The sequence below is a fragment of the Apostichopus japonicus genome, chromosome 18 (genome assembly GCF_037975245.1).
Source record: "Apostichopus japonicus isolate 1M-3 chromosome 18, ASM3797524v1, whole genome shotgun sequence".
Taxonomy (NCBI): Eukaryota; Metazoa; Echinodermata; class Holothuroidea; order Aspidochirotida; family Stichopodidae; genus Apostichopus; species Apostichopus japonicus.
The window spans coordinates 17,303,871-17,329,277 of NC_092578.1; the positions used below are offsets into that span (position 1 = coordinate 17,303,871).

The 25,407-nt window shown below is 38.7% G+C and overlaps 4 protein-coding genes across 9 annotated transcripts in view; all 4 read right to left on the reverse strand.

Annotated features, from left to right (window-relative positions):
* The window catches only part of LOC139958655 (uncharacterized), a 234,684-nt gene that overhangs the window by 32,384 nt on the left and 176,893 nt on the right, over positions 1-25,407 (reverse strand). The gene's annotated exons all lie outside the window — the stretch shown is intronic.
* LOC139958653 (carbonyl reductase [NADPH] 3-like) lies at positions 2,022-7,412 on the reverse strand. The gene is made up of 6 exons (XM_071955889.1): positions 7,124-7,412; positions 5,974-6,240; positions 5,356-5,468; positions 4,253-4,378; positions 3,751-3,895; positions 2,022-2,944 (listed from the first exon to the last, which is right to left on the reverse strand). The coding sequence occupies exons 1-6, from the start codon at positions 7,139-7,141 to the stop codon at positions 2,780-2,782; spliced, it is 834 nt and encodes a 277-aa protein (XP_071811990.1). The 5' UTR covers positions 7,142-7,412; the 3' UTR covers positions 2,022-2,779.
* LOC139958654 (vacuolar-sorting protein SNF8-like) lies at positions 8,369-17,396 on the reverse strand. 2 transcript variants are annotated; one of them, XM_071955891.1, is made up of 6 exons: positions 16,903-17,057; positions 16,003-16,192; positions 14,524-14,707; positions 12,968-13,112; positions 12,008-12,082; positions 8,369-10,466 (listed from the first exon to the last, which is right to left on the reverse strand). In XM_071955891.1, exons 2-6 carry the CDS (start codon positions 16,139-16,141, stop codon positions 10,374-10,376), a joined length of 636 nt encoding a protein of 211 aa, XP_071811992.1. In that variant the 5' UTR covers positions 16,142-16,192; positions 16,903-17,057; the 3' UTR covers positions 8,369-10,373. The 2 variants fall into 2 exon arrangements, with proteins under 2 accessions (XP_071811992.1, XP_071811991.1); XM_071955890.1 differs by lacking the exon at positions 16,903-17,057 and adding an exon at positions 17,185-17,396 and having other exon boundaries at positions 8,373-10,466.
* LOC139958633 (serine-enriched protein-like) overlaps positions 19,247-25,407 on the reverse strand; it is a 58,893-nt gene continuing 52,732 nt past the window's right edge. For all 5 annotated transcript variants that reach the window (XM_071955851.1, XM_071955854.1, XM_071955852.1 and 2 more), the window contains exons 4-5: positions 25,176-25,333; positions 19,247-23,591 (exon numbers count right to left, since the gene is read on the reverse strand). In XM_071955851.1, the coding sequence (XP_071811952.1) occupies positions 22,722-23,591; positions 25,176-25,333 (1,028 nt within the window). In that variant the 3' untranslated portion in view covers positions 19,247-22,721. The remainder of the gene's footprint in view (positions 23,592-25,175; positions 25,334-25,407) is intronic.

Consider the following 25,407-nt stretch of genomic DNA (forward strand, 5'->3'; position numbering starts at 1 on the left):
ATTACTACCATTCAAATTTTACTTCTATTTTTGAACAGCCTTACGTGTCTCTTGTCTTAAATGATCCATTAACACACAATAAACCACGGTTAGTTAGAGGAGTTCTTTTAACGATGCAAAACCCATCCACCATGACTCGACATTAAATTGTAGTACTATATAAGCTATATCTTTTCCAATATATGTAGATGTCTGCTTGATTAAACATAGCCCATGCCAAATCTCTTAAACAAAAACCACCAGACTGTAACTGTATAATCAAACTTAGTCTCGGTTGAGTGGTATTCATTATTTATGCATGTGTAGAAGCTAGGCTACTACGTGTGCCATTGTTTATCATTGACCATCACCGCAAGTGCGAATGGAAACTGACTTGTACCAGGGAGTTGTTCTTGACATCTCCCTGCTTGTACCTGCAGAATTGGGCAATCTTTCGGGTTGATGGAGCAGTTGTTAGGTTTCTATCGGGAGACTTTCACGTAATAGACACGTTTCACGCATAGGCGTAGGAGGCGGGGGGGCTGCAGCCCCCCCAACCAATTTTTTGGGTGAAAATTCGGGCAATATGCTTAGAATTTTTCGGGCACCTACTGGAAGAATAATAATTTGCAATGTGTTTTTCATATTTTTTGGTGAAAATTCGGCAATATGCTGAGAATTATTCGGGCATCTACTGAAAGAATAATAATTTGCAATGTGTTTTTCAATATTTTGGTGAAAATTCGGGCAATATGCTGAGAATTTTTTCGGGCACCTACTGAAAGAATAATAATTTGCATTTTTTTTCCAATTTTTTTGGTGAAAATTTGGGCAATATGCTGAGAATTTTGCGTGCACCTACCAGTGGCGGAGCGTCCATACAGTCAAAGGGGGCGGATGCCCCCCTGACGGACTCAAATGGACTGCTGGAGCCCTTTCAGCTTTTTACCACTTTTTACTTATTCGCGATTATTGACTTTTTTATTGCGCTCTCAAATACCTATTGACATTTGTCACATTTTGTTGGTGCAATTTTCTGACAAATGGCGATGACACCTATTTATTCTTCGTTTATCTGCAAATTAGCAAGGCCCGGAAAGGGTCATTTCCGGCGATCTAGGGAGTAACTTTACTCAAAAAATTTATGTGCGCTCCGCGCCAACCTGTGGTGGCGCTCCGCTTAGATAGTGTCGACAGCGCCCCTACAGACCATTCTCCCCCCCCCCCTGACCAAAACCCCCTAGCTCCGCCACTGGCACCTAGTGAAAGATGAAGAATTTGCAATGTGTTTTTCAATGGTTAAACTTATATTATTATTATTATCATTATTGTTGTAACAACTTCCCCAATAATTCTAACCAATATGGAAGGGCAATAAAACGGAAAATGATTTTATGTTATTGGCAGGTGATGTAATAACTGATGGATGCCTATATGATATGCTCATTAACATGTGGAACGCGCGCGGAGCGCGCGAAAAAATTTTGGTTATATTTTTCGGGCAAGTCGTTACAGCCCCCCCAAATCAAATGAGGCTCCTACGCCTATGGTTTCACGTAATAGCAAGTGGTGATATACCGCGGCTATACATACAACCACAGCAGGTGCCCATGACAGCGTGATTCAGATACTGAAGGCTATAGCAATGTATGTTATTACAGAATAAGTACGGGTTTACAGAGTACCGCCGATTTGGAAATGGGGCTCGATGGGGGTGAGGGGTGGGAGGGGTGGGTGGGTGAGGGTTGCGTATAGTGGGTGAGCATGAGTTAATATTCGATCAAAGGTAACAGTCGCAGCGCCCTGGAGAGCATTTAAAACGCCCGACCGTGCTTTTGGTCTGTATGGGATGACATCTTTGTCAAACCATGGAGGTCTGTTTTTACCTCCATGGTCAAACTAATTCATTGCGTGGAGGTTTCAGCATCTGGAATACTAAAAGGAACCATAAAACACACACACACGCACGCACATAAAGAAAGGAAGACAGCAACAAAGATATTACATAGTAATACTTTTAATACTCGTTTTATTTAGAATGAACTCTAGGAATGAAATCTAGGAATAATACTAAGGGTATTCAGGTGAAGTTTAATGATATTTAATATAGAATATAATAACTGAATCACGAGCAGGTATAGGCTATATGAAGTGTATGCTTATCGAACCAGGGACACTTCCAGGATTTCGCAAAAAAGTGGGTGTGGCCAGCTAAAGTCATTAAAAGTGTAAACGTCAAGTGATGCATAATTCAGAGGCATATTTAGACTATAAATTAGGTCTATACAATATATTAATTCTAAACGCAAGGTTGCGGTATAAATAACTATAAGGTATCGTTTATAAGTTTGTGTAAAGTTGGAACACCACTGGACGGCCAGTGCGCCTATACAGACTCGACAATTTAATGAATGAATACAACCATACGTGAATAGGCGATAGATAGATCGATTCTTATATATATATTACAGATGATTTAAGACAATTAGCAACAACCTGACAAGCGGGTAGCGGGTAGGATATAATTTGTATCCACAATATCATATAGTCCTTTGCGTACCAACGTCTTAAGTATACTACTTCCACTTTTAGGACTCCTAAAAATTGATAAAAGGTATTTTTTTTCATGTAGACTCAACCTTCAACTTATTTTCCGACATCGCGGAGAGCAAAATAAGACAATTAACGTAGGTTGGAGGCAATTAGTGGGGAGGGGAGGTGGGGGGGGGGTATTCTAAGGTTCTAAAACGCATTCAGTTATTAATTGCAAGAAATATTGTCGAGAGTGTTGTTGTACTTTCTACAATATAACTTTGTTGATTTTTCTATCTGAGAACATTTCTCCACGTCCTTCTGTAGCATTTTCTGTACGTAGAGCTAACCAGACCAATGTGTCAGCGCCCTCATCGGTGTTTTTGTCCCCGCCTTGACTGCTCATATCTGTTTTCACGTATCCTGGGTCAGCCTTGGAATAGAGAGAGATAGATAGAAAAATAAATTTGAACTACAGTACGAAATGTTTCCTCAAAAGGAAATGAGGGCGGTATTTGAAGAATGTAGCATGTATTGATGTGTGACCTGATTAATTCACTTTGGCTTCGGCTTTGAGTACAACGTTTCTGTATGCTGACGCGTTGGACGAATCTAACAAAAAAAGTAATTAATGACTCTGCGATCCGCGTTATAGTCATTGCCGACTTTGCAATCCGCGGTCCCTCTCACAATTTTTCAAGGTCGGTAAGAGTGTCGTCATAGTTTTCCCTTTTCGGGTAACCAAAAGGGAGATGGAGATGTAAGCTTTTGTGCATATGTTTGCATTACCGTTTGTCAGTTTCTACTTTTATGGAACGCCAAACGGTACACCAGATAAGAAAGAGATTTTCTGAAAGATAATATCTGAAGACATAGAAAAGTATAGTAAAGGCAGGGTAGCGAGATAAACTGGTAAGGAGATAGAGAGGGAACAGTAACAGGAACAGAAGGGGGAGGGGAGGAGGAGATGAGATGGAGTGGGACTGGGGGAGTCTAGGGGCAAGGGCAAGGAGTGGGGATCGGGTGCAGATGAGTAACAGTGGGTAACCGTTAATAAGATACAAATGAAAAAATGCGAATGAACAAAATTATTTACATGTAGTGCAAAGCAACTTCCTACTTTGATTAAATATGTCTGACATTCCTTGTTTGTGTAACTCTCACAAGATAGATCGCCTAGAAAGCCGTACATAAAAATGCTGACAATTGCATGGTTAATACAAAACATGCCAGACTTACGGAATAAACAATTATTCCAGGTCTCTTGGAATCTTTCTGCATTTCTTGATCCTGTAATTTCGTCATTGCTGCTACTGCTACTTTCGAAAACCCGTAGGATGTGTTTGGGTATCCGTGTTTGGTATGTTCACCAGTGGTAGCTAGACTGTAGTTAAATAATGGACAATTAAAATCAGCACATAGCTTTAAATGTCTTTATAAAGCCATTACATCATGTATACACGAGGGTTAACCGCAAAACAAATTAATATGCATATACATATATATATATATATATATACATATATATAATTGAAAAATGTATATATATATATACATATATATGTGTATATATATACATATATATATATATATATATATATATGCATATATATATATATATACATATACATACATATACACGATATTATTAGGAAAATTCAGTTTTCCTATCAATTTATGAAAAGTGGGAATGTTTAGTCAAGTCTCTTCATAAAACTGATATACATGATGAAATACTCACTCGACAAACTCTTTCACGATTTTATCTAGTTCTTCTTCCTTTGACAAATGTCTGAATTTCTCTTTGACATTTTCTTCCATTTTCCCCCAGGTCCAATTAGCAACAAAGCTAGCAACATTCACGACTCTGTCGAGATAATAACATGATTTCCATTGCGATGCATGGGGGGGGGGGGGGGTTTTGCTTCAATTGTAATGCCAATAACATAACGCTGTTTATCTCGCACAGGTCATATACCACATTTAAGAGTAACGTACATCCGCTTAAAAATTTAACCGGGGAAAAAGATCTAAAATGACCTATAAATGCAGTGATTATTTTTGCATATTTTCAGATATCATTAGTTACTTCTTCTTTTACACTATGTAGGCGTATTTAGCTATCATACAGTTTTTCATACAATAGGGTATAGGACATGTTAGTTGAAAACTACAATTTTTGCTCTGCAAGCTGCCTTGGAAAGTGACGACATTTTAGTGTGTTATAAGTCGATGGATCAACAATTATTGTGATACAACACTATGCATATATACGTCACAAAACGTTCTTCTTTTAACTTCTTTAACAAAAAAATGTGTTTTACTACTAATTAATTAGAACACAACGTTTTCAAATTGTTCTTATTACTGATGAGAACCTTTGGGATGCTACTTGTTTTCATGGGAGTTAAAATGTGCACAGATTATTATGTAAATTGTTATATATTTATGCGACCTCTATTCATGGAGGTCACGGGGTCATGAGCTTGGGCCTCCAGGTTTCGGGAGAGAGCCTTCCGGTCTTGTTCAGGGTCTCGTATCGGACTGATAGGTCTCAACTACGAGATCACCACAATAACAAAGGAGTCATTTTCTTCATTCAACGTACGCAATTTATCCATGATTTATTTGTAATGCTTTGGGAACCTGTCGTTTGAAGCCAGATATGTATTATGTTTCCTATGGACTTTGTGTTGCCGCATTTTGAAGAAATGACGTAGGCCTAATGGTCTCTGTGTTTGACTAAGTAGTCCAGCCACTCAAATTGATTAGCCTACCTCAGATGCTTAAAGGGTTATTCCTCGAAAATTGAAAGTGGTGTAGAAATACCACCTGAACTCTTACCGGGCATTTGCACGTAGCAACGGAGAGAGAGTATGAAATACTTGAGCTGTCTTGAAGTAATTGATGTCATTAGTAACTTTGGCTTGCTCTGCGAAAGGTGCTGGGTCTTCATCCTACGAGACAGAATTGAGGAAAATGTAAACGATTTCGCAAAAATGTTTGTCATGGAAGTCTGCTGAGTTCGAGCCCAGTATAGCCTAGGTACCATAAACAAAGCTTTCCCGGTGTTGGTGAGAATTACGAGGCAAAGGGCAGACCTGCCAGTCCCCCAAATGGACTTTGACGTCCGAAAACGTGGAGAATTTACAAAACGTTTGTTTTATATTAATTACACGAGAAGTATCCACAACTCTGATTTACTTTGTTTACGGTTCATCTCTGTACTCGAGATCCGAGATCCCACTGTGAGAGACGATAAATAAATCCGTGAGTCTCTCGAGTTGACAGATATGAACGGGAGATGGTATAGTGCGGTAAGGAAGTAGGAAAGGCCCAGGGGTGAATGTGAGAATTCCCACAAGTTTGTGAGATCCTAAGTTCTTCTTTTAGTTTTCTTATATATGCATTTAGTGAGTGTTGGTATGGTTCAAGCAAATCAAACAAAGTAGACATATTTACTTTGTATGCAATAGCTGCGTTGTTGATGAGTATATCCAATCCTCCATGTTCTTTCTTGAGATGGTCCCTCAGAGCTTCGACCGATGCTTTGTTTGAGATGTCCAGCTGATGAAATCGAGGCTTCAGTCCTTCCTTCTCGAGGTCAGCTACAGCCTTCTTGCCGAGCTCCGGATTTCTGGCAGTCAGGTACACGACATCGTCAGGTTTAAGCTGCTTGCAAAGAGCTCTTATACAAGCCAACCCAATGCCCTTGTTGGAACCTGTGACCTGTTAGAGGAATATAAATAACTTGTTTCTTAGTTTTGTATGTATTAATTAGCCTTAATTTATAAAAGGGGTAGAGGTGATGAGCTGATAACATGATCTCGTATTGTAACGTCATATTTTGTAGGGGTACATAATGGGTTCGTGCCAAACAAGGAATAAAATAAGACATCGGAATTTCTGCACACATGCTAAACTATATATTGTTTCTTCTCTTTCTCTCCTCTTCTCTTTCGACCCCCCCCCCACACCCCATCATCACTCGTTCATGTTTGTGTTTAAATTGTACTCCTGTGCATTTATTACATACATAGGCTATATTTAATGTTGGACCTGTTAATCCTTCTTGTTCTTTTGTTTTTGGAGAGGGGAGACAGTAAGGGGGGGGGGTGGAATGGAAAGTGGGAAGCGAATTGTAGGCCTATACTCTTGAAGTCGAACATACAAGCCGTATAACATAATAATACCTTAGTTTACCGGTACGTACGTAAGGAAGCTAAACCGACTGGCTCATTTTGAAACCCATGCATAGTACCTGATATACATCGTAATATCACGCCTTGTCTGCTCGATGAGTGTTCAGTGAACAATTTCATGCAATCGTATAATTTTCGAAACCCATTCCTGCTAAACAGACACGCCAATTATGAATGGTGCCCTCATCCACCCCCCCCCCCCCCCTCGGCCTTTACTTTTCGCCATATGGTAATTACATATTGACCGCTGTTCAGTAAATGTAGTATTTCTAACCAAATCTAAGTTATGTTCACTCAAACTGATAAAGTTGACATTCTCCTTCTGCGTTTACATTTATCATTAAACTTGTATTGAAATTTGTAATATGCTATAGCACGTATAGTCTGTAAAGAGATCGAAACAAACTCACCACGGCAACTCTAGACATATTGACTGGAAGACTGCTGTTCACGACGAATATTATTATATTATAGCTGGAATTAATTTCCAGAAGATCAGTTAGCACTGCCCTTTAGTTGCAGGGGTCACTGATATTTTAAGGTTTGCTGTATACGTATTGTCTACTATCCATCTGGTTGATGCCTTGATTTATGCAAGAACCTCACGAAGCCATAAACTTTCGAAGCAGCCACTTTCAGATAAATTCTTTATAGACTTAGTGCTGTATGTAACCCTCGTGTTTCAAAGAGTTTAGAGTGCATTTAGTTTCACACCAGTAAGTAATAGCCTGAAATATACGGCATTGTTCCATTCTTGTTTTTGACCGTATTTCCTTTGTGACGTAATTGAAAACCCTGGGACTGTTGTGTGTCAGACCTTCAATAGGCCTATTTTGTATGCACGGCGTTGACTACTACTAGTTTAAGTTCGGTATGAATAGCGGGTAACAGTTTTGTAAAATTGCAAGTCATTCTGGTAATTTGAAGTTCGGTATGAAGCGGGTAACAGTTTGGTAAAATGCAAGTCATTCTGGCAATTTTACGGAAGCTTTGAGCCATCATAAACATCCTATTTGTTAGAAACTTAATTGGCGATGTGACACATTCTTATTGATTATTTTGGGGCATTTATGAAGTATTATTTAAGTAAAAGTATTGATATACCTATTATTTTTTTTTGGGGGGGGGGGAAGAGTTGGGGGGGGGGAAAGTCAATTCTCAAAACCCTTGTTGGGAGACGCTTTTGCTCGTTAGAAATATATATTATGCTACTATGAGTATGTTTCTTTATTGGAAAGAGGTTGGGGGGGGCAGGGGAAAAATGACTGTGTGCATCCTTAAACACTGAAATTCATGCCTATGAGAGTTGGTTTAAACTGTCGATTATCGTGTCGCTCGTAACAAGCTGAGTTCATGTACATGTGTCAGTTAAAGTAAGTAGTCGAGCCGCTTTGATGATTCAATGATGTTTGAATGTAAACCAATGTCTCAACTATTTTATTGAATGGCAGAATTGAATGAAACAAGGGTTGCAGTTACAGTTGTTGTTGCTTCGTATATGATTTATAACATATCAAAAGAAAGATTATCTTGCAACAAGTCATGCTTTAAAACGTGCAAGACTGTTACATATTTTCAACAGCGAAATGTTTACGTTTGTATCAAAAGTTGCCGATAAATATTACGATTAATATATTGATTTTATTAAATTCATGCCTTGATCATTAAGTTTAACTTGATTTTTATTCATTTTTCCATTCCTAGGCCTGCATGTTTATCAGCTTTTGAAGCTAATCATGTGTCCACCCTTTCAACTCCTCCAAAATGTTACATCAATAAATGTTAACATTGACACAGTCATTTTCTCAAATATATTTTCATGAAAATTCTCTGTAACCTTTAGTACATTACTTAAGTTTCTTATACAGTGTGACTGATTTTCTATTTACATAGAACAAGCAATCTCCTCCAAGCAACTTCTCCCACCTCAACCTCCATCCCCCCTCGCCCCCCCCCCGCCAAGAAAAAAAGTGGTACAAGAGGTCTATGGAAAATAACTTAAATTAAAATTAGGAGGCAGGACAAACACAGCTTCGAATTGTTATAAAGAACATCACATTTAATTTCCGCAAAAATGTACCATCAAGTTAGTTGTCTAATAAACCAAAGAACTAGAAAGGCTTACACTGGCTCCATATGGAACCATATCGGTGTTATGAACGTGGGTGACCACCATCTTGTATCGAGGCATCACCATTCAAGATGTTCTCAGATCATTACAAGACTGATCTACTCACTTCTGCTTTCATTCCTACTCACATGACTACCAATTGACCCGCCTCCCCTTCCCCCTCTCCCTTCCACTTGTTCAACATACCACCCCTGAATGACAGAAACCATTATCTATTTCAATAAGGAGAAAGAGTACTCTTTTCAAATGCAATTGATCAGTAAATGAGTGATAAAAAGCAGACTGGGGGAAATTTGTAAATTCGGAAAGAGAAAAGAAAATATTGGCTTAGAATGGGGGTTCGAACCAGTGACATCAGGATAAGAGACCCTGTGCTCTACCACACAGAGCTATCTGTTCCTTCGTTGGTGGAGATCCCAATATAGCCATTTCTTTGCTGGCCGTGGGGGAGGGGGGTGGGGGGAGGAGAGGGGAAGCCACGGTACCTTATATACCCTGTCGTATCGAAGGAAGTTGTGAGATGTGATCCCTCGATTAATACACAGCAGAGCACAGGGCTTGTAATACTGAGTTCGCCGGTTCAAGTCATGTATTTTAGATCCTCCTGCAAGCAGGAACTCGAGAAGAAGCCTCATTGGCTTATCAAAGCCACAAGCCGATCGAAGTCAGTCTCTTATATTCATATTTAACGTCCATGATTATGAATTGTCAATTGTCAACAACTCTGTAACTGGACGACATACATTAATCTTGGAGTGACTGGAACCGGGACCTTATGATTGAAAGGCACAGGCGTTAACCACTGAGCTAACACTCCACTGTCATGTGACCCCGATATCCTAATTCTGTAAAACTTTGAAATATTCAGTACAATTGTCCGTTGACAATTTTTTGGTCAACCCGACATTTTGCAGCTGAAATGTTCATTTGAACAAATTCCACAGCTAACAGTCTCCTAATCTAATGTTAAATATGACAGATAAATAACAAAGCACCAGGATGAGGATGGGAAGGGGCATAGGCGTAGGAGCCAAATTTGATTTAGGGGGCTGTAACGACTTGCCGTAAAATATAACCAACATTTCAACATGTTAATGTGCATATCATATAGGCATTCATGGGTTATTACATCACAAGCCAATAACATTCAATTATTTTCCGTGTTATTACCCTTTCATATTGGTTACAATTATTGGGGAAGTCGTTACAATAATAATGATCATAATAATATAAGTTTGACCATTGAAAAACACATTGCTAATTATTCTTCTTTCAGTAGGTGCCCGTAAAATTCTCAGCATATTGCCCAAATTTTTCACATCAATTTTTGGTTGGGGGGGCTCCGGCCCCCCCCCTCCTATGCCTATGGGGAGGGGGTTGAGAGGAGACTGCTTACATGTCAAAACAAAACAGACCATAGAAGCTAAACTGAAGCGACCTTCGCATGGACTGAAGCCCTCACATCTTGTGTCCTCGGTGACATTTTATCGGTTGGGATGAAGTGACAAACTTAAGATGAATTCTGCTCTTCACGTGTCTGGAAACAATCCCGGGAACCAGTAAAGTCGTCCCTCTCTGTCCTGGTCATCTACCCAAACCAGGCCTTCTTGAACCAGACGATCCTGGAGGAAAGGAATAACGATATACATTTCAAACACATACTAATGACATTTCATTGTCTTCAATAATTTCATTAATTTTATTGACCTGGAATTAAAAAAAAAAGTAGGCTTTTTTAATACTTGAATATGAGAGTAACAGGTGACAGATGATTTGGAATGGTATATATAAACTCTGGACAGTTTCTAAACAGTCAAAGAATATATAAATAAAGGAAGAGAAATAGCACCCCATCGCACACCAGGTTATGAATATGACCACAAATCTTTTCAAGTTTCAAACTTATTAATTAATATCTCCCATTCAAACAAGTTCTCCCTTTGAGAACACAGATTTTGATCAGGTGATCGTTCATACGTGGTGTCGATACTGGATTGAAGAAAGAGAGTTCACAAAACATGACTACTATACAGGCGCGTAGCGAGGAATTTGCCAAGGGAAACTCTCTAAGCATAGCGCCACCATGGGTTGGCACGAAGCGTACAAGAAAAGTTTGGCCAAAAATGCCTCCCAGATCCCTGGAAATGACATTTCCCAGGCCTTGTAAGTTGCATCTTAGCATTTTCTATTTTGAAATTACTAGCGATATCATAAAAAAATATGCTCAAGTAGGGGCGGTTGCCCCCTTTGCCCCCCCCCTTTGGCTACGGTAGTATTGTCCCATAACAGCTGTCACCGACAGAGAAAGTTCTTTTCAAGCAGGGTTTCACGCTACTGGACATAACGTCATATATGTCAATCGTAGATTTTATAGAGAAATTGCTGTGGACGCTGAAAGTATTCATTCTTCTGCCTTTGCAGGCTTTTTAAACCTCATCAATTTCACCATAGTTCAAACTACTGTAGGTGCTTGTTTGATGTGGAGACATGATACCTTGTGACCAATTGGTAGGCAGGTTGTAATAAAACAGATCACAAATCTCTATATAAAGTATAACTAGGCATATAAATGTTGATATTCTTTGTGCAAAAGTAATATAAAAATTAAAAAAAAAAAGAAGCTTTGTAGGAAATATGTTCCCCTACATGACACTTTCTTATTTCACAGATTGGATCAAACCTATAACTTTACATTATTTCAAAAGAAAAGAAGAAGAAAATATTATTAAATAATATAAAAGGAGTTGGTTAGATAATGTTTTGATTGTAAAATCCCTTGGAATAGTACTGTAGATCTCTGGCTTTTTCATTTCAAACAAAGAAGTAAAATTAAGCAATTCTGAAATTTGGCCAAGTTGCTTTTCCAATGCATTTATTAAATACAAGTATGAATAATATACCTAGCATATAAATCATTGCATAATCCATCCAAACTCAATAATTTCTTAGCATATCAACCATAATTTGGTACAAACACAATTAGAAGAGTGTTCAAGTGGGATTTATTAAATGCTTTATTGGAAAAAAAAGGAACAGAGTACAAATGAAATTTTGATAAATAAATTGCTATACAGACTTATTTCCTTCTCCTCTCCTCCTCCATTATTTCAGGCCCCCTCTCACACCCACCCCCCAACTTATCAGAGCAATCCCAGCTTCTCACCATCACTAGCATACTCCTTTCCTTTTGCCAGCCAAGTTTGTCTTGCAGGGCTTTTATAGATACATGTCCAGTACCCTGTTTGGAGACAAAAACACAAATAAATATTAATTAATATTTTACATTAAATATCTGAATTACAAAGGCATGAGAGGTCAGCAGAATCAGACAGATAGACAGACAGATGTATAGACAGACAGACAAGACAAAGACAAGAAACTGAGGAGAGGTAAGGTCCAATCTTTTTAAAAACCATAACGTAGCTGTACCAAAGGCAAGTGTGAGGCACGGGCATCGTCGCAATTTGCCACAGATCCGTTTGACAAATATTCATACCATAGGGAGCGTTGTGGTGATGTTGTTAAGGCAGTGGACTTGTGATCTAAGGCTTGCAGGTTCGAGTCCTGGCCAGATCATTACATTGTGTCCTTGGGCAAGGCACTTTATCTCCATTGCCTCTCTTCACCCAGGTGTATAAATTGGGACCTGTGAGATAAAACTGTCAGCCGGGCGTGGTTTAGTTGCTGCCATGTGGAGGGATTGTCTCTATGTTTGACAGGTTATCGTTGACCGGGGTAATATTGTAAAGCGCTTCGAGCCTTTGAGAAAGGCGCTATATAAAAATATGAAATTATTATTATATCCGAATGAAATCTGTTTCATAAAATTCCTTTCTATTTATACATGGGCAGAAGTTTGAGAGAGGGGGTACATTTTTAGCCTTTTCATTCAGTAACATTTGCTTTTTTGGGGATCAAACATTACAAGCAACAAATATTTATTAATCTAGTCTCAACAACAACATTTCAACACAAATAATAGACACGCTTTTGAATATTTCAATAAATTTCCAACCACGGGAAACCCCCCCCCCCCCTCTCCATATCGCTTCCTTTTAATGTTCAAATAATGCTCTCTGAGGGTACTCATTGTTGAGGGTACTCATTGTTGAGGGGTACTCACTTGTGCCGTATTGAGTACACTTGTATGATCCATATTGAGTTCAGCCGGTACAGACTGTACCATAAACCTGCCATCATTCAGTCTATGGAGTACAAAACCGTTGCCAAGGCACTTTAACTTCTTTATTGCACGCATGACATCATCTCTATGAGACAGAAAAAAAAGAATTATTCAGCAATATTAATAGTATCAGTAGATGCAGTGAGACACAGCTAGGAATCTAACTTTATATACACAGGTTTAAAAGGAGACACAAGCCCAAAAGTCATCATTGGTTTTATGTGATATAGATACTTGTCATCAAACTCCCCAAATAGCTATTGTACCATGTCAAACGTAGGAAGCTGAGGGGGCTGCAGCCTCCATGCAGCCAGGCTGACTATGACATCATCTATTGTCATCCACAGTTTCACACAATAGGCACTGCAAGTTGGCAGAGATATTCATCGTTTGATATTGGTTCATCCTAAAGGAGGAGGATTTTTCTTTGCAGCTGCTGTATCTTTTTGTTTTTTGACATGGTGCCTAAGGAAAATTTCATTCCATTTTAGAGATATTATCAACATTATTTTGGTAATGTTTTTGGGAGGTACTATATATCTATCCCTTACACTCTCAAGTACTGCACGCCAGATTGAATGAGATCGAATGCAAAAATGCAGTATTTTGCATACACACTATCAACGATAAGTTAGGTGTAAATAATATAAAATGGCTTTGTAAAGGATCGATTCTTCGCACTGTACCAAGATACTGTGAACAGACTTGAGGTGATTTTTGAACTCATACTCGTGTTCTAGCATAGAAGGCTGAACTTGTTCTCATCCTCTGGATTCGTACTCATGCTGGTACTCAATTTTTGAGACCTAGTATAGACTCTAGTGTAAAGATACACACTGATTCCCATGTTTTAGAGCATTGTGTACTTGTACTCATACCAAGCAGAATTCTTTTTCTAGTCTGTACTCATACTTCAATTGTACTTGTTACAAGTCTGCTTGAGTCCACTTAAAATTGCAACAAACCAACCACAACAAACTATAGAACTGAACTGTTCAATGTGTAGGTGCCTCATTTTTTTCTCTCTGAATATTCCACACAGTGGTCAAGACAATTGCTGGTGGTTGCATACAATTATTACTTGAACAGTACTGTAACTCTGTAACTACACAAATAGGCTTAATATTTGCATATTTCGCTTCATCCATCTTTAACAATGGGCAAAAAGTTTGGCCAACAAGGAATATCAAACTGATTACAGTACAGTATGTGTGTATTGACTATTAAGTACACATTTAAAGCCAAGAAGGCAGTCGTGCCAGGTATAGTTTGGATCTGTGTTTCTAGTGGGATGCATAATGAGGTTATTAGGGTTACAATTTCACGCCACAAGTTTCTTGACATTAAAGTGTCTGGAATGAAGTCGCCTTTTACATATTTAAGTAAACCGAAGGTTGGCAAAACTGTTCTGTCAGTATGTCCCTAAAGGTTCTGACTATCAAACTGATTTTGGACAGTGAATTCTATTATTTTCTTTCTGCTGCCGATGAACTCACAGACTGACGTCTTGAGCCTGTCTCGATCTGCCCCTCGTTGTTCGGACTTTCTGTAGTAATTCTTCCAGGCTCATGAGACCGCCGTTCCTATGTTGAGTAGCGAGGCAGACCTCGATTATCTGAACTCCGATCTCGTAATAGAAATCCCCGACGCCTAACATCTCAGACCAGAAACCTTTCCCAGCTGAGGAGATATGAATGATCGAAGTAAAATAGGGCAATGTTTTTCTTGGCAGTGCTATTTGATATTGAAGCCTCGTAAAGCAATCAATGTTGAACGTCTGAAAAATCTTCTTCAGTAAAATTTGTGCAATAAATACAGAAAATACATCATACAATCATACATGAGGAATTGAATTTTGCCCAAATTTTGCTCCATTCGTAGCGATTGAGCAAATGAAAAATCCAAACAAAAATATCACGTGTCCTCCTGCCTATGTTTATCCGAAGCATTAATTCGGATGCAGGCAATGCATGCAGTTGGAAGACCGGTTGATCTTTGTACTCATAACTGTACAAGTTATAACTAAGCCAATATGCTGGGGCTATGTAATATATGCACTCACTTATTTGCCTTGTACCATTCTGTATTAAAATCTCCATTGCCGATTCACCTCTGAAACTTAAAACTAACATTTTCGCAGCAGAGGGAGCTGATTGAAGGATACATTTCACACATTAACACTTGAGTCATACATTACTTCACTGGCAGTTGAAATTCAAGACTGTACTGAGTTTCAGTCATAATAGTTCAATGTTAGGTCCTTCATTTTTATTTCAATATTCCGCAAAGTGGTCAAGACAACCACTGGTGATTTACATAGGATTAAGCCTTTGAACAGTACTGTAACTCTGTTACTACACAAACAGGCTTAATATTTTAATATTTCGCTTGATCCATCTGTACAAATTGGGAAAAAGTTCCGCCAACATGGCATGTCACCATGATTGTGTGTGTATTTAGTACACATTTAAAACCAAGAAGGCAGTCATAGTTAGTAGTCCAGGTATGTTGGAGCTGTGGTTCTAGTGGGATTCATCATGAGGCTTTCAGGGTTACAAATTCACGTCACAATCTTTTGACATTAAAGTGTCTTAAATGAAGTCGCCTTTATTTTTAACTAAACCGAAGGTTGACAAAACTGTTTTGTCAGCATGTCCGTAAAGGTTCTGACTATCGAACTCTTTCTGGACATCGTAGCATGATAGCAGACAATAACATAGAAGTGCATGGACAATCATTCATAATAACTGTAAAATATTTTCGTGAGCTTGAAAATGAGGGTACAATATTAGACTTTGTAGCATATTTTTTTAGGGGGGGGGGGGCAACCTTCATGACCATCTCCGAGGAACCTTGGTGAGCTTACTAGAAATATATATACAGAATGAAAGAAGGATACTTAATTTGGTCAGTGTAACTTTAAATTCAAAAACATTGCCATGGTAACATACCAACATGAGAACACATATACTCACAGGCCAGTGGGTCAACTCCAATCGTTGCACACATTTCCTGGAAGTGCCTACGGAACTCGGGGTTTTTCTTGATGTCATTTCTGTGATTTGCTGCAAATTCCTCTAAGTTTGCTCTAAAGGCATCTAATTGTTTGGACATCTGATTCAACTGTTCTTCTGCAAGCTCCGAGCCTTTATCTTTGTATTTGGCCTACAGGTATGCAAAGAATAGAGACATAACTTTACAAGAGAGTTTGCTTCAGTTGTGCACATTCATGTAGATGTCTGCAATGGACTTGGCTGACCTGTTCTGAAGTTGCTCTGTGATAAGGGGCTGACGGGGGGGGGGGGGGGGGGGGAGGAGGGGGGACGGAAGGAGGGGTTGAGAGGATAATGGACTTGCCACCCAAGGAGACAATCTACAAACTATGGAAACCATTATGTAGGTTGTGGGATTTTTCAGACGTTGGAGAATTTTATCTACAGTTTACAGACATTGCCGACCAATAGTAACTTTATCTTTTGAACATCAAGTTCATAGTCGAACCTAACTTTCATTCATCAATTCTGAAAGGTAGTGGAAGGGAGGGGGGGGGGGTGTCTGTTGGGTTGTGGCTCAGTCCTAACTCATGGAATAGCCAATGAAACTGTTGAATAAATTCAATCAAAATCCACACTAATGGTTCATTAAATGCCATTTTGGCAAGGAAAAAAGAAAAATAGATGTGTTCAAACCACTTGAAGTAGTAACTAATACGACAAACTATTCCAGTTAATTAATTTGTTCTATGATGATGCAAGTACCAATTTGCTAATTTGTGATAACTAAGCTACGTCAGTAAAGGACTAAATATGAAAATAGCAAGAGAACTAGGCCTAACTCTAAATTAATTGTAGATGCTTTAACTTTAAGTTAGTCACCTTTGATAGCTTTTAACAAAAACCAATGGGTTATGTTCAACCTCAAAGTTAACATTAGTTCTGCAAGTACATGGGTGGATCCTTCGCACATCACTAGTGGTACTCTACTGCCACTGGTCTAGCGTTTCACTGCATATCCTAACGTTGCATTGTTACACTACAGTAAGTTAGCCTAATAACGAATTGCTGTTGCAGCGTTAGTGTAACGTTAATAGCAGTAACACTAGGCTTAGACCCCCATAGACTAACGTTGGGTTTGCTAACATAACATAAATTCATTACCTCGGCTAATTTTTTCTTGTTAATAGCACCTAACCCGACAGCACGCCGCATGATTAAATCAATCAGTATATTCTCAGAGAATGAAGTCAAAGTGTGTAAGCGTTTCTGAAAAGTAATGCTTATAGTTATTAGGGTGTATGCTTTGGTTGCTTTCAATCGCGATACATGGAGGGAATGTCCCTTGCGGCTGCACAACCGTAAAATAATTCCGTGTTCGCAACAGTGTCAAAATTAATAACTGTGAACGAGTAGTGTTAAATCATTACAGCTTACTGGCCAAAAAAAACCCCCGTACATTCAGTGTTCAACTAAAATAATATTTTTGCCTTGGTTCATAACCCTGTTTTATAGATTCTTTGAAAGAAGTTTGATCATTTCCATAAAACTTCCTGGATTTTTTCGCCAGGTCTCCCACATTGTTTACTTTCATCTGACACAATAAATTTGGAGGATTTTTTCAGTACAAACACGTTGGAAAAGTGAAATTCAGCTCGTTACCTCTTTTCAGTTAACTTAATTTTTAGACTTTGGCTGGTTTGTAGTAAACTTTCAAAATTGAATTACAGAAAAGTTACATTTCAGGTATAATGGACTAAAAGTTCAACATTTCCATGTACTTATTCGAAGTGTTTACTGTTTACTATGAAATGAGTGCCAGACGACAAATTGTAGAGGATTTAGTCAATTTCTTTAGTTTGGTGAGAAATACACATGTAATCCTAGGCGATTGCCTTAGTAATATCAATTGCAAATTAATTTTGAGTAATATGTGAAACTCGGTAGGATGGAAACCTTGCCGACCAAACACAAAAACAAAACTGCTTTGAAGGATATTTGTCAGATGGAAATGATTTTCAAGTGCGTCCTCACTTAAAGGATGGCGCTCTTTAGCTATTATTCCATTGATAAATTATTTCCGTGATTAACATTCACGATTATCATGCAGCGGATATATTTCAAATCCGTATGCTTCTCAGTGGTCGATGTTTGACCTAATTTGACCCCTCAAAGTTTGATTGAGGAGTGCTATGGAAGAACTTCATAACGTCTGCGTGATCACGAACCTTCTTAAATGATCTGACTTTGGAAATGAACAACGCAGTAAGGATAAATGGTAATAAAATAGCATCCCTGGAATAGTTACTATTTTGAAGTTTGCAATTGGGGTTGCTTACCTCATAGCTATATATAGATTCGTGTTTTATTGTGTGTGTGTGTTTAATGTTTTTGCATGCGAATTTGGTGCGGCAAAATTTCACTTATTCCCTGACCACTATGTTATAAAAATAAACACAGTGAGAAGTGAAGGAAAGGAAGAGAGGGGAGCAAATAATTTTACATTCCCCACCCCAGTCATCCCTATTAATACATAAATATACTTTTTTTAGACACTGGTTGACGGAATCTACCAAAATCTTCACTTATGCTTACTTCACAATGATCGTTTATCCTCCCTTATACTTCTCTTTAAATGCCCCTTTGCTTCAATTTCCACCCTAGTCATGGTGGAAACTGTGCAAACCCAGTTCTGGAAGGGTGCGATGGGAGTAGAGTTATTAGGGTTAGATGGGGTGTGGTGGGGGTCTTGTATAATTTGTCGATAACATGCTTGTCAATATGAAAACTTCACAAATGAGCTTTAAAAATAACACAAACCAATATCGTATTTGCGTCACGGGTTTTTGCTGAACTTTGGCTGTAAGTTTATTTTATAACTTATTTATGTACAATCTTATTTCACAATGGCATTTGTTCACATAATTTGCTGACACCACTGTTCGCAAAATCTTCATGTCATCATATTGTATAATGACACATTACATATATATTCAATTACAATGTTTACTATAGATTCACAAGATATGTATATATGCATGGAACATAAAACAGACAAAGCAACAGTTAAATTAACCATTATAATTGACAAAGATGGGGTGGGTGGGGGGGGGGGGAGTCTTCGTGGGCGTCTCATGACCTTAAGAAAATCGGCAAACTGACATCGGTAATTATCTGTTATATCAGTCCATTGCATTTGTTTTTGCAGCAGCAGTATAGGTTTGCAGCAGCAGTATAGGAACAAGAGCTATGTGCGTATGTTTCGTAAATGAACCCCGGTTTTAGGCTAATATTGACCGACCGTTCCTCTTTCTTCCACTAATATTACAAGTATAGATAATTCTAAAAAGAATGTGTGAACTCCTTTTCTCCCTTATTTTCGAAAGGTGGCTGCATACGAATATGTCCGGAATACCTATTCTACATGATGACCCGGACCATAATACCCACTCCCCTTTTCCTTTCTTTGCACCTCCACTATGGTGACCCTTACCAGAAAGCTACTTATACGCTGCAGCCAAAATCTGTCACCAACTGGAAATTTGCCCAAATTCGCTCCCCCCCCCCCCCTTCCCCGCCAAAAAAAAAAGCGTTCGTAATTTGATCTTTATTTGTATTAACCATCTTAAACGTAATCATATCTTAAGTGACTACGTCGTTGGGAATAATGAAAAGCCGTTCTTTAAAGCAGAGAACACATTTTTTCTATCGTGAAATGTATTGAAAGTTACCACAATTGATCGTTAAACATACTTAGTCAATCCCCCACTCCCCCGACCCCCTTCCCCTCCCCACCCCCCTCCTTTGTACATGGATTCCCTTTGCTAGCTTGTAAACAATTGATATGGCTATATATACACATTCGTGGCGTTAACATCAAATTCTGATGACATGTATCCACGGCGGAGGGATTGTCTTCTCTGATTGGCTGTTTCCCTCGTAGACATTAATCTCTATGACAACGAACACATGAAACGTTAACAGTATACTTTTTTAACATACAGTTAAGGGCGTCGAAAAGATTTTTTTTTTTAAATTCTGCTTCTTCAAGGAAATTTCTTATTTCAGTCAAAGAGAATTGTCGTTTGTTATACATAAAATATAAAGAAATAGAATAAAGTTACAATGTGCATATATCTTTATATACAGTTAAATAAAGGAAAACTATCCACGGCTTTATACAGGCGCGTAGCGATGAATTTGCCAAGGGAGGGGCGAACCTGTACGCAAACTATTAGAGCCGTAGATTCGGCACCCAAAACTATCTAAGAGTAGCGCCACCATAAGTTGGCGCGAAACGCACAAAAAAAATGTGGCCGAAAATGCCTACCAGATCGCTGAACATGGCACTTCCCAGGCCTTGTAAGATGCATCTAAGCGTTTTCTATTTTGAAATTACTAGCGATATCTTAAAAACATACAAAGCAAATTTGCCCAAGGGGGGGGGGGGGGCGGTCGCCCCTTCACTACGCGCCTGGTTTTATACATTAAACTAGAGTCGGTTCATCTGCTGGATGGATCATTACCGACACACTTCGGTCAGTTGACCGTGGCTTCACAGTTGACCATCTACTGGAAGGTCATCATTAGTGGCCCCCAACATTCTCAGTCCCCCTTTCAAGAAGAATAAGAATGTTTTCTATAGCGGATCTGATCTTCGAAATTGATCGATTATGAAGAATTATTAAAACAGATAAATAAATATCTATAAAGGTTTTAAAGGTATACTGTATTGGCCCCAAATATGCTAGATATTCAAATATGGTCACATTTGGTCATAATTCTTTTATTACAATCATCGAAGAAATTTTCCTCACTGGGACATTCAGTCATCGTGTGGGTTCCTTAAAAATGTCTGAATAACAATTTGGAGAATAAAGACCTCCAGGAAAGTACTTTTTGAAAACTTCTAGCAATTATATAGCGAGCTATAATTTGGGGTCTATACTGACTACCTTTAACAGCGACAGTAAAACGATTGGGAAACCTTAAGCATACAGGATTATTACTTGAATTTCTAGCATATTAGTGGGCAATACTCATTACCTTTAAACATACTCCATAAAAATTCAGAGAATCTCCAGTCTATCATTGGAAATTATAGACCTAATACCATTGTTTGCCAACGAGCGTCACTTCGAACTAGTAAGATATGACACCCCTCCCCCCAGCGCACAAAATGTACCCCAACATGCCACCCTCCCCTCACCCCCTCCCTCCCACTTGACCCTCCTGTTCTCTCCTTTATCGTTCCCTTCTTTTCATGTGCCAAGTATTATTATAACAAAAATAAAACCAAACAAAAAATAAACAAAGCCCCTAATTGTCTGTCCTATAATACAGACTAAATTACCTGGAAAGCATCAACATATTTGGTTGATATGGAAACATATCCTTATGTTCAAGACGTCCAGATATGCGTGCGTACATAAACAGCTGAAGAGTACATTTGTAGTTATGATAAAATTGAAAGAAAACCACAAATGAGTTGCATTGTCGATCATCAGACTTTTGAAGTAGTTAAACTACTTCCGCAGATAAAGGACTCTTTGTGGCAAATATGACATTAAAGTTAGACTAATGTGTTTTTGCCGCCTCGGAAAAAGGAACTTCCTGTTAACCACAGAATTTAATTGATATTGAACGGAACACTGCAAGGTTTTGCTAATTTTTGTCATCTTATAAAATTTACGTTGTTGAAATAGCAAAAAATAAATAATATATGGCGAAAGAGGGTTTCAAATTTGGTACAGCCAATAGTATTAGAATTTAAACAGGTTTGGTTAAACAAACCAATCAAAAAACATATTCCAACAGATAAAGTAGCATGAATGATAAATAGTAAACTGATTTGACATCCATACATGACTATAATTATATGAAGTTACAGCTGCGCATGTGCAATGCCGTTAACTCTCAGATGTATTAACAGAACAAACGAACATCTTAACAATAAATCGGCTGGATGGGTTCTCAACATTTGACAATCAAAACAAGTATTTTATTTGGAGTGTACGGTATGTATACATATGGACATCCCATATGTATACATATGGACATCCCATATGTATACATATGGGATGTCCATATGTATACATACATATGGACATCCCAGTGGTGATGTTCCTTGAATTATAACGCTTTGTTGTGTTGTGTCAACTAACGGTACTCCCCGTGTCACCCAAGAATGAACCTTCGCACAAAAACCGAACGACTCAACTAAACCACTCTCAACCCAGTCCACTCTCAACACCAGTCCCCCTCCCCCGTGCATCGAGACTGTGACTGCAGTGTGACCATCTTTAAAGGCGTGTCACCGTTGCAAGGGGAAGATATACTGAAAATGATCTTAGTCAAAAATATCCGTGTGTCCCGTTACGGTGTGCTACGTTCCAATAGTCAAAAATATACACGTATGTATCCTGTATATGTACGTGCGGGTTATAATAAGCAATTGTCGACTTTTGGTACTTGTAAGGATTACATTTATACGAAAAAGGTCAACGGTGAACAGATTAAATTTTTTATAGTCATAATAATCATTTAATTAAAGTTGGCTTTGACATGATGTTCATATAATTACATTCAGTATGTTTAATAGCACATTGATCACTTAGATGTCTATAGCAATAGGCCTTTATGAATTAGGCTCCGAGACACTGCCCCCCAAAAAAGAAGAAAAAACAGTAGGGAAACGTCGTTTACGGTAGCACTGGAATTCCATCTGTGTCTTTAAAAAGACTGTTCCTTTGATCTGCTTTTCCAAAGCTACCGCCTGCACTGCTTCCACTGTCGGTTAATTCTGAACATGTAGACATTGAACAACAAACACTATTTGATTGACTTAAAGTACCAGTTGCGCGAGAACTAATATCTTTCACTTCTTGTGTTGTAATTTTGGCTGTAACAGTTTGACTATCACCCTTATCGCTTTCACATCCTCCTCCTCTTGGTTTTCTCGACTCTACATCAAAATCTTCGCTGGTACTGCTGTTTCCATCATCGGCTCTTCTGTAATAACTGGTCTCATCACTGTGACATGTGTGGACACTGGCATTTGCATAATCTTCTACGTCATAATTTTGCATACTCTCTGGATAGTCGAACACGTTGTCTTGTTCTCCGATTTGTGACGAGCTGTCTGATTTGATACTATTGGTCGGTTCATCGCTGCTGATCGTCAAATTCAGCAAAGATAACCTCAGACGAGTTGGCGTTTCTGGCAAGGAGTTAAGATCGATACTAGTGGGATCTGCTTGGTAAGCTAAAGCAGTCATAATCTTCTGATCAGGGACGACATTTGTAGGCCGGACTGACTGCATGAGTGTTGTTGCTGGAATATGGTGGAAGGAAATGCACTCAAGAAATGGAGAAATGGCTGCCTTCAGTGTCATACCAGGATTTCTTTCAACGTGTGCTCTACTCCAAAATAGAACTGCTTGAAATTTGGTGATTTCCTCAGCTCGTAAATCTTCACGAGAAAGAATTAACCTTACCACGTGTTCCGGAAGTGATGTAAAAAACGGTAGACGAAGTACACTCTCACCGTTTGTGTCAACGAATTCAAGTGCCTGAAGGAAAAGAAAAGTTAAATTATTTTCATGACAGTATAAAGTAAACGAAAAAACAAAGTGGTCTTCATGCAACTGCGACCCTTCCCTCAGTCACCCCCTCGCCTTCCCTTGCTCAATAACCTAATTTTCAAGTCACGTGTATTTTCCTTAGACATATTCACTGTGTTCAGTAAGGGTTTCTTTTAGTGTGTGAAAATAACACCCGGCTTTCAAATACATCAAATACATACAGCTGGACATTAGAAGGAGGGGTGAAAATGATGATGACGATGACGAAGATGATGATGATGATGATGATGATGACGATGATGACGATGATGACGATGATGACGACGACGCTTACAATGATGGTGATGGTAAGGTGACACCCTAAGCAATAACTTTTCTGCGACATAATTTCCCTGGAATGTTGGTAGGTTAGAAATCAACCAATATACTTCCTATACATTATCTAAAATAAGCTGATGCTCAATTGACAAAGAAAAAATGACACCTTTCGCCCCTTCCCCTAGTCCTTCTCAATTCATTTTAGCTATAGGGCCAGAGAAAAGCATTGGTTTGAACAAACGTCGAAGAGAAAACCAAAATCTGGTTATTTAACTTATAGAAGTTGAACAATGTGCAGGACGGTAAAGTATAGGTTGCTCAAACCTAACACTTTAAGGACCCGCATACATATTCAGAAAGTGCAAGGTTACGGGACGATATTTTTTTCGCTTCTGGAATAAAATGCTTTCACGGGGCCGGATTTTGGGCCACGGTCTGTCTACTGTTTCAGGGGTTTATCTGCTCTAATGTTCCCCTCAAAATTTCCCCAGTCTTTTAGCAGCATTTCCCGCAATTGGGTCACCAAGTTTATCAAACCTGCCGAGAGTTTCTCAAAATTAGATCGGAATCGACCAAACTGAGACACGGTCTAATGTCACTATAAATACCAATGAGAATCAAAAGGAGCAAACCCATCTTTAATCTCAATGGAGGAAGAGCCAGGCATCTTATAAACTTAATTGGCAATGATTTGCACCCAACTGATTGATAAAAGTTTAATTAATAGCATAAACCCACATAATCTTCTCGTCATGTAGAAATTATTGCAATAAACCTGGCATGGAAAAGTGTCAACTACCGGTAGGTCGCCTAGTTTCTTGGCACGATTAATTTCCGGACCAACTTGTAGACTAGAAAAAAAAGGGTTGTCGCCATAGATCATTCGATAACACAGTTACCCAAAGGGAAATTCCTACTATGCCAACTGGAGACATTAACACCAACGCTAATCCTTTGCGTGTTTGTTCCCATTTGGTAACTTTCGTGAGAAGTATGCTCTGGTAGTGACACTATGACTCGATGATGTGTTGTTTGTAACAATATCAACCGGTAACCGCGGTTTGATGTACGTCGAGTGGGATTTCCTGTTAGTAGTTTATTTCTCACAGTATCATACAGTAATCTGCATGATTTTGTAAACGGATATATTGGTCTGAATGAAAACTTATACGGTATAATATACGTTATTGTAGCTTTTGTACTGATAAAAGAGTATAAACCGACTTGGCGTTACCATGGTTATGATTCACCTACCTTTTGCACGAGGGACTTTGTGGCTTTGTATTGTATGTATTTCTCTGCGGATTTCAGTAAGAGACAGACTGTGTCTACATTGATACAGCCGTGAAGGAAACCGAGGCAGGCACGCCGTAGCTCCTCTAAACCGTAGTGGTCGGCCGCATTCAGCAGTCCTACATAATGATCAAGAAAGTAAAAAGAAAAATATATAAAAAATTCATCAATATAAATATAATTTATTATATAC

Coding starts and splice junctions, on each gene's coding strand:
- LOC139958653 (XM_071955889.1), bottom strand. Junction 4,379..5,355: donor TTGCTACGTGCAAATGCCCG/GTAAGAGTTCAG, acceptor TTATCTCGACAG/AGTCGTGAATGTTGCTAGCT. Junction 3,896..4,252: donor ATCGTGAAAGAGTTTGTCGA/GTGAGTATTTCA, acceptor ATTTAACTACAG/TCTAGCTACCACTGGTGAAC.
- LOC139958654 (XM_071955890.1), bottom strand. CDS start 17,235: ATGCGGCGTGCTGTCGGGTTAGGTGCTATTAACAAGAAAAAATTAGCC. Junction 13,113..14,523: donor CAGGCTCAAGACGTCAGTCT/GTGAGTTCATCG, acceptor TCTGTCTCATAG/AGATGATGTCATGCGTGCAA. Junction 10,467..12,007: donor AAAGGAGTATGCTAGTGATG/GTGAGAAGCTGG, acceptor CCTTTCCTCCAG/GATCGTCTGGTTCAAGAAGG.